The sequence below is a fragment of the Prosopis cineraria genome, unplaced genomic scaffold (assembly GCF_029017545.1).
Source record: "Prosopis cineraria cultivar Desert tree isolate PC_DT_omini unplaced genomic scaffold, ASM2901754v1 PC2, whole genome shotgun sequence".
Taxonomy (NCBI): domain Eukaryota; kingdom Viridiplantae; phylum Streptophyta; class Magnoliopsida; order Fabales; family Fabaceae; genus Prosopis; species Prosopis cineraria.
Genome location: NW_026555333.1, coordinates 43,357,104 through 43,365,888, shown reverse-complemented (window position 1 = coordinate 43,365,888; position 8,785 = coordinate 43,357,104). Strand labels below are relative to the sequence as shown.

General features: G+C 33.3%; 1 protein-coding gene across 4 annotated transcripts; it reads right to left on the bottom strand.

Moving 5' to 3' along the window:
• Window positions 1-379: 379 nt before the first annotated feature.
• On the bottom strand, window positions 380-7,759 carry LOC129303199 (homeobox-DDT domain protein RLT1). Of its 4 annotated transcripts, none has more exons than XM_054942333.1 (9): window positions 7,434-7,759; window positions 5,330-5,437; window positions 4,583-5,242; window positions 3,822-3,901; window positions 1,829-2,272; window positions 1,637-1,720; window positions 1,401-1,489; window positions 1,208-1,271; window positions 380-827 (listed from the first exon to the last, which is right to left on the bottom strand). In XM_054942333.1, the coding sequence occupies exons 1-8, from the start codon at window positions 7,447-7,449 to the stop codon at window positions 1,247-1,249; spliced, it is 1,506 nt and encodes a 501-aa protein (XP_054798308.1). In that variant the 5' UTR covers window positions 7,450-7,759; the 3' UTR covers window positions 380-827; window positions 1,208-1,246. The 4 variants fall into 4 exon arrangements, with proteins under 4 accessions (XP_054798308.1, XP_054798309.1, XP_054798307.1 ...); XM_054942334.1 differs by lacking the exon at window positions 1,208-1,271 and adding an exon at window positions 6,294-6,370 and having other exon boundaries at window positions 7,434-7,754; XM_054942332.1 differs by lacking the exon at window positions 1,208-1,271 and having other exon boundaries at window positions 7,434-7,752.
• Between the last annotated feature and the right edge of the window lie 1,026 nt (window positions 7,760-8,785).

Sequence of the window (8,785 nt, the reverse complement as noted above, 5' to 3'; positions counted from 1 at the left end):
ATCAGGTTGTTCGGCCCCCTCAATTCCTTTTCCTAAACTTTTGGAGATTGATTGATCTTTTTTCAGATATTCTGGTTAATTTTCGTTTATTTTTAGTGTTAAGAGTTTTGGGTTAGTTGTTGAACTCTTTCATTTATTAATAGAATCTCCCTCTGTTGCCCAAAAAGAAATGAAAGAAAGAAAGAAAGGATAGAAAGTTAGAAACTAACAATTTATAGGATTTATGCTAAACTCCAACATTTAATGTGATTGTGTCTTTCTCAATTAACTTGAGATGGGTGCTTCTATTTATATTTTTGGCTTATTTTTATTCAAGAATCCCTCCTTTTTCCCTGAGCTATTAATTGTTGAATTATTAAAAACATAACTTCCCCTCGGGTTTATTCCAGACTACTATGCGAATTTTTACTATTGCCATCTCATACACTTTCAAACTTGGATCAAGTTTTTGGAAGGCACTGCCATAATCAACCAATATGGCAAAATGATATGTCCTAAGCTGAGTTTTGACTTTTGATACCTACTATCAGAACTCCAAGCAAATAATATATTACATTATTGACAACAGAAACAAAAAAGTTGGGGAATGATTTTTTTTCTTTTTTTTGTACAAAAAGGCACACAAGCGAGCACCACAAACAGCAAAGGAAGTCTTGCTTCTCTATTGCTTATATTTTTCTTGGCCAAAATGTATCTCTTGTCATTTTAGACTGTACATATTTCTCAGACTTTCTAACACCTACCAATGACCAGCTGGTTAGTCCAGCGAGGAACTGGATTCAGCGGTTTCATCTTCACTAAAGCTAGAAAGTATCTCTGTTGCAGACCTACATATCACACACAAAGCAGTTAGAAATGGAAAGAGCATGCTAGGATTAGATTAAAAGTGTTTCAAAGGAAAAAGTAAATTTTCACATTTCACCTATTAAGCTCCTACCACCCGCCAAAAAAAGAAAGGGAAAAAAAACTCTTATCTCACTAGGTGAAATCGACTACATAAATTGCACGACATCATTATGCATTATCATCAATGAAATCTTTGGAAATATTGTTAACAAAGAGATCTCGCCATTACAAATATGCATTACATTTGTTTTCACCATTATGAATGATATAAACGCCCAAAAGTTCACTATGAACCAGCTATATCTATAAAATCACTCAATTTTACTTCTCATAGCAGATATGCATCAGAAAAAACCCTTGCATGATCTTTCAAAAAGCATTGAAAGTTTGACCATCATAGCTACCAAACAATCTTGATAAACAAACTGGAACATGGGAAACAGAAAATGCACACATACGGTCATACACTTGCATATCACAAACAGAAATTTGAGAGGACTGGGGATGGCATGTAATCATGGAAACTACAAAAGCAAACAGAACTGAATGCCCACCTCCGATTTTTCTGAGGTTGCATCTCAGCTACTAGTGCATGTTTCAGATTCTGTTGTTGAGGAAGATCATCTTTAACTCTTTTTGCAATCTATGGTGTTAATATAAAATAAATAAAATGAGGGAACCTAGAAAAGCAAACATTTTTTATAACACATTCTTGGAAGGAGGGGAATGAGGTTAACGCAAAGCAAAATACTGCGTTCTGCATTCACAAGTTCTTGCAATTCAAACGCACCGTGGTTTCATTTGGAAGCATCCTCATTCTCTCTGAATCATGATATTGTTTTCTCGCTTTCTTGTCTCCAATAAACTTCTCTTCCTGAAAATATTCAAGAAAAAAAAAAAGGCATTTTAAGACATCTGTTAAAAAAATAAAGTGATAATCACTTACAAAAAGCAAAGATAAGTCACAGCTATCTTAATGGACCTTTGCTATCTTTGAAGATAGTCCTCTTTCTTCAGTATCAAGAGAAACGCGAGAATTTCTTAATGAATTTGAAGGCTTAGATTTTACATATTCACTTCTCTGAATTTTCTTTGGATTGACATTATCATAGCGATGCAGAAGTGAATCTGCCTGCTTAACCACAAGGTCCCCTTCAAAGTGATCACTATGGTTAGAAGCAGAATCAGATCTCATCCCTACACCATGTTTAGACCTCATTGTATTATAAGCAGGTACTTCTCTAGTAGAATCTTCATACAACTCCAGGGAGGAGTTCCTATGAGGTATATGATTGGTATGACCCTGAAATGTCCGCCCTTGCTTGTGTCGACGGGGTTTCTTATCCAGCAAATCAGCGTCATGCAAGGAGCCAAGATCTCCTACTTCCATATGTAAATCTTGGGAACTATATTTGGAGTCATACATCTGTAAAAACACAGGGAAAAAAGGAGACATAGGATATACTATCATCAACTTATGTCTATAAGCTCGAAGAAAAGAGCAGTTTCTCATATGCTGGATAAGATAATGTTTGCCTCTATCGAATAGCCATTCCTTTCCAGCGTTGATTTTTATCCTAGGGAATGATTATTTCTTTATTTACAAACTACTATGACTGAATACCCATTTTAAGGGAAAACTCAATAGGAATCCTCATGCTATTCCAATACTTCTTGGACAATATCACTCTCAGATTAATCAAGTATTAAAAAAAAACATTTAATTAAGTAACTATTATTTATTTTGATATTATTTTGTATCACAGACTCAGCAATTTTCAGAAATATACTGGTTAGTTTAGTTTCAAATTCGAGTATAGCATCATCATGAGGTTACTGTCTTCATACCACTATTATCTAATTATAGCACGCCAAAGGCATATATTGCCACAATCCTGGCCACAGCAAATGAGGCAATGAAATGATACTTTCATTATAGCACATCTCCATTCCCAAAAAACAATTCCATGTTATAAAATTTGACACAGAAAAGGTGAAATTTAGACTGCATTAATTTTCCATGCAAGACATAATTCTCAAATAAATATGAAGAGCAATATACTCAAATCTTTCCAAACCCCTCCTTCCTCGGGTCTCTTTTTTTCATCAATGGTATGAGAATTCTAGGCCAAGGAAAGGAATTTCTAGTACTATCTCAAGATTAAGAATCAACACCACCCTCCCTCTCGCCCCCTTTCTGTTTCTTACCCCTCTATTCCAGCTAACAATTCTATTAATCTCTAAGGACCGGTTTGGTTACGGGAGAAGATGAGCATGGAATGGAATGAAAAAAATAAAAAACAAAAATGAATTAAATCACCCTCCCACTTATGGCAAGCATGATAAAACCTTATACCACATAACATAAAAATGGCAATTAACATATCCTCCACAAACCTCATGAATCATGATTCAATTTCATGAACTAAATTAGCCTTCCCATCTAAGAACATGGTTAACTTATCTCTTACCCAAATCTCGATTAGTCTATTTTTACCTTTATTTTTTTAATTCATTTTATTTCATTCCTTTTTAGTAAGTAAATTGGTCTCCTATCTACTAATAAATTATCTTTTCTAACAATTTTCCACCAATTTGTTAAGAAGCAATTACAAAAGGAAAGAAATCAAAATAAAAAGCGGCTATCAAATAAAAAGAGATGCTTGAGAAATGCTTTGGTCTGACAAGAAGGTAATTACAGTATAATTTGAAGGTTAGGAACCCAATTATTTTTTATTGAATTATATAAAAGCGTCGCCTGGATTTCTAAAATCTAAATTTTGCATGATTTTACTTAACTTTACATTCTCACTATAAGTTTATATTATCCAAAAAAAAAAAAAAAATCTAGCTCAGTTTTTGGAACACCTGTCACCTACAACCAACACTTGATATAACTGACTGAAAACATTCTACCCACCATGTTTTTACAAGGCTTATCAAAACACAAGAATGCATTAAAAGATTGCACTTACAGAGTTAAGGGCAGGTTGCCTTTTCCCAGCAGGAATTTCTGTAGGACTGGCAAGAGAAGGATTCGCAGTATGGAATGATTCTGCCAATGTAAACCAGAAAAAATTTGTAGTAGTAAGACATACAGTAATCTGAAAAAAAAATTATTTGATGCAGCAAGAAGTAAGATCTAGAGATAAGTGAATCAGCGAAAAGAAGGTCAATCCTCGACCTTCAGCTCTGAAGAAACCTTCACCGTTAAAACATGCAAAAAGCAACATAAACTCCATTGACCCAAACAAGCAAATGGCGATGAGCAATTGATCATACAAATGCGATGTGCTATCATCCCTTAAAAGTATAAAAAACAGCCTCCGCAACCAGGAATGAGGTGCCCATATATGAATAACTATAGAAACAAACTCTTCCAATATTAGATGTAAAATAAAATAGGTATTTTGGCATATTCTACTCAAGAATATGCTAGTGCATCAGCTAAAAGGAAGGTACATTAAGTGAATATGCAGAGATTAGGGTTTCTAAAAAACAGTCTTTAGTTTCTTATTCTTCACCCTCAGCCCAATCTTGTTGAATTTTCAAATTCACTCAAGCCATTTATAGTTTAAACTGCTCATGACAGAAATAATGAAATACATAATTCTTTCACCATGTAATATATGCAACAATATTTCTCACCTAAATAAGCAATTGTATTAGTTAATTTAATGATAAATGGCATTCAAGTCTTAGAAAACAGATTTCACATGTATACAGTACAACCTACCATCAACTGGATCTGCAATTTGGCACTCAAATGCCCCTGGAGGAACTGGATCAAATTCTACACTAAGCAGTGGACCATCTTCCTGATAGTGTCTTCCTAATCGCTTCTTGACAGCAGTTATAGCAGCATTTTCTATCTCACCCTTCACTTTCAAATATCCTGATGGTTTATATCCAATGTTAATTGCAGCTTTGGGAACTAAAGGTGGCAGAGCTCTGTTAGGTGTCAGATGTCTAGAAGGCTCCATGTTATATGGATCCTGCCCTTGAGAGAACATCTGATCTCTTAAAGACGAGCTACTCTCAGAAGATGTGTTATCAGTTCCACCAACATCTTCATTATAGTGTCTATTACGTCCATAAGTCATATCTGCAACAGAAAAGTCATTGCTGTAGAGGCCATGACTCTCAACCTCTTTCAGATCAAGATGCTTATAATCACCATGTTTAGTGCTTCCACATGAATCTTGCCCTAGTCCACTTACATGGTCCTGGATGACACCACTTGAACGATCTTGCCGTCCATTAGCACATGCTTCATCCTTCAACAATCTTTTATCTTTTAACCGTCTGTGGCAAAACCATCCAGATACTTGCTTTTCAGTCAAGCCTAACTCCTCAGCAAGTTCTGATTTCATTTCTTCTGTGGGATATTTGTGCTCTGGAAAGAAAAATCAGATGTTATTCCTAAAGAGTTAGCACTTAGCAAGAAGGTTTTAAACACATGTGACAAGAAAAGTACTCCTACCATCATAAAATTTTTCCAGGGCCATCACCTGGGCAGGTGTTTTAAGCCTTCTTTTCTTATTTTTCTCCATAGAAACTTTATTCTCTTCTGATTGCAATTCACCTGATTCTAAAATTTCCAGAAAAGTAAAACAGTTTAGCATGCATATTACAAATTTACAATTACAAATGCAGGGGTAATGGAACGTTTCCATGCTTCTATAAATGCAATGGAATCACATATATGTCTACATATCCAAATCCTTAACAATAAGAACATAAAACGGGAGGCACATCAATCATACAGCATTTAATGATCCTCCTATCTTAAAATTTATCATAGAGTGGAACAATAAGTTGTAAATGTATTAAAAATGAGATGCCTTCGATTTACAGTTCAACTTCTTGTGCATCTTTGACCAGAATCAAACCACTAAAATCCTTGTAATACTCTTTCCATTAAATCAATCAAGAGACATATTTATATAATATCTCTATTACAAATTTACAATGCAAAACATACTATTCTTACACTGTTAACATGGGCGCACAATAAGTCAATGCTTACCATTCACCACTTTACTTTCGATTTCAATGGCATCCTTGGCAAATATTACACTTATCAGTGGAGACATCAGACAACTTATATAATCCCTGGAAAACTTATGTAATTTCAAATAAGTTGTTGCTATCTTCAAATCTTGACAAAAACTGAATACTTAATTTGGTATAACATTAACACGAAAATGATTTTGCACAACAAAAGGTTCAAAAAAGAGTATGCAGTTAAGGAGCAGCATTTATAATGATCATCCACTAAAATAATTTCAAGACATTATGAAGTTCTTACATGAGATCATTTATGCAGCACAGGGATCAACACAAGTATAATGGGTACAGACAATTATGGAAAATTCTATTAAATAAATAATAAATGTAATGAATATAAAGCTTTTGGTAAATGATAGAATACAATAACGTCATACAATTCGAGTAGCCGACGCCACCTAGTGGAATAAGACTTGTTGTTGTTGGTGTTGAATGAATATAGAGCTTCATTCATCTTGTGAACAATCAAATAGAGGTAGATAACTTTTTGTTATTAAATCCCATAATATAGAGGAACATAGTAACCCCACTCCACAACTCATGCCTACTTAAAGCCTCAAATACAGATTATTTAAATAATAGCAATACAATGTTTGGACCAGAAATGGTAGTGCCCTTTCGAAAGAAAGAAAGAAAGAAAGAAATTGACGTATTGATGGAACCCATTAAATGGTTCAATAATTCGGTCAATAGTCAAACCAACTGACTATTTTTTAAATTGAAATAACCTATACATAACAAACACAATATATTTAAAAACAATCACCAATAAAGTAAAGCAAAAACAGAATTACATTGATGCGTGCGCACATTGTTAAAATAAAAAATACTTCTTCTTTTTGGCCAGAGAACAGCCAGCTTAATTTTAGCAATTACCAGTTAACCTGTTCTCTCTTGGTTGAAATTGCATATTCTTATACAATATTTCAATTAAACTCTTGGGACTAACCAACCAACCCTTCATAGATGGAAGAAAACCAACAAAAGTTATATTCTGCAGGCACAGACATAGAACATCATTCAATTTTACTATGGCAGCTGATTTCACAAGAATTACCGGTAGTTCTCTCCTTTCTCTCTCTGTTTTTGAGGCAAAAGCAAATGACTCGCCTTAGAAAGTAGATCTAAGTGTAGGCAACAATTTATGATAATCGACAAGGAAAATAGAAACTAAGGCAAATTGGCGTAAAAGAGAAGATTAAATGTTCGACAACAAAACGTATGAAGACACTGAATATTAAACTTTCTACACTTAGGGTTGCAAGATTCACGACAAAAATTCAAACCCCAATATTTCTCCAGGTTAATTCACTTTCCCGAAATGAAACACCAAAATTGAAGTCCTCGGTGGTATATTTCACCTTCAAATCACCTTCTATAAGAATGCAAGCAATTCATATTAGCGAATCCACTCAGGCCATTCAGTGCATGGCAATTCAAGCAATCAGACAAAATCAAACAAGATCTAAAGAACCCAAATATCAAATACGACCAAAGCACGGTGAGAGAAATAATACCTTCCATGACTGTCATAAATTATAGTGAATCTCCTCTTTTCTGCAAGTTATCGAGCAAAAATAAAGAGATTTGTTCACTTGCTTCTCAGAAAAGTGAGAACCATTACACCAAACGCAGAACAGGGATGGTACGAAATGTCAATACAATTCAATTCACGTCAAATACAATCCCCAATTCATCATAGGAAGAGACGAAGGAACTTCTGATGAAAGTGGAGACACAAGGAAGAAGAATTCGCCCCCGTTCTCATTTGCTTGTTTTGAACAACTTTTACAGTTCGTGTTTTGTTCATTTAATTGATTGATATTGAATTCAATAACGTATCAAATCTGATCTCTATTTTTTTTATCGTGTTTACCAGTTTTGCACTCCATTTTTAAATCCCCAGCATGAAGGAAAAATATTTACGTTTATTAATAGATCAAGGAATGAAAATATTGATATTTAATAATTTAATTTTAATTGTAAATTTGAGCAATATCCCACAAGAATCGTGCAGCTTTTAATGTGAAAATTTTGTTTCGGACAATAAAAGAACATAGCAATATTCCTATTGGTCGTTTGGTTTGATGTTTTGATTAGCGTGGCCCGGCCCTGGGGCAAGGAAACTCATACAAAATAAATAAAACGATGCACTATTTGTCCTTGTTGTAAAATTGTCTAAATTTTGTTCTAATTACTTTTTAATTTAGGAGATCATATTAAAGGATAAAAGAATGAATTACACTTAAATAAAAATTAAATGATGGAAAAATGACAAAAAAATTCCTCCAACATTTTAGTCATGCTCAAATATTTATAAATAATTATTTAAATATGACTAATAATGCATCCATGCTCAACCAAAACCCATAAAAATGTTTACAAAATAAATTTATAGTATATATATATTCCCTTCGTTCAAAAATATAGGAAATTTTTAATTAAATTTTACTTCCTAATAAAATAATTATTTATTTTCAAACAACCATATCTTTTCATATTTACTCTCATTAAACACCCTATAATAAATATAAAGTCACTATCAATAGGGGCACTTTTGAAAAAATGTTATGATTACACCTTAAAAGATTAAAAATGCCTTACATTTTTTAACATTCAACTCCTCAAAAAATTTCTTACATTTTTGAACGAAGAGAGTATATTATTTAGCATAATATTAATAACCTATAAGGAATAGGTTATTAAAAAAAATTTGAAAAAGTTGGGTTAAAAAAATTGACAGCTTTTTATGCATGAACAAATTACATTCAAATATTTACAAGTGATTGTTCGGATATGGACAACACATCCATGATTGACAGTAAACACATAAATGATTGAAAACAAGTTATAATATGTGTGTGTGCAT

Excerpts from the sequence above, each read along its gene's own strand:
- LOC129303199 (XM_054942332.1), bottom strand. Across the intron at positions 3,902-4,582 it reads AATTGCAGATCCAGTTGATG|AATCATTCCATACTGCGAAT; the intron begins GTAGGTTGTACT and ends TTACATTGGCAG. Across the intron at positions 1,721-1,828 it reads TATCTTCAAAGATAGCAAAG|GAAGAGAAGTTTATTGGAGA; the intron begins GTCCATTAAGAT and ends GAATATTTTCAG.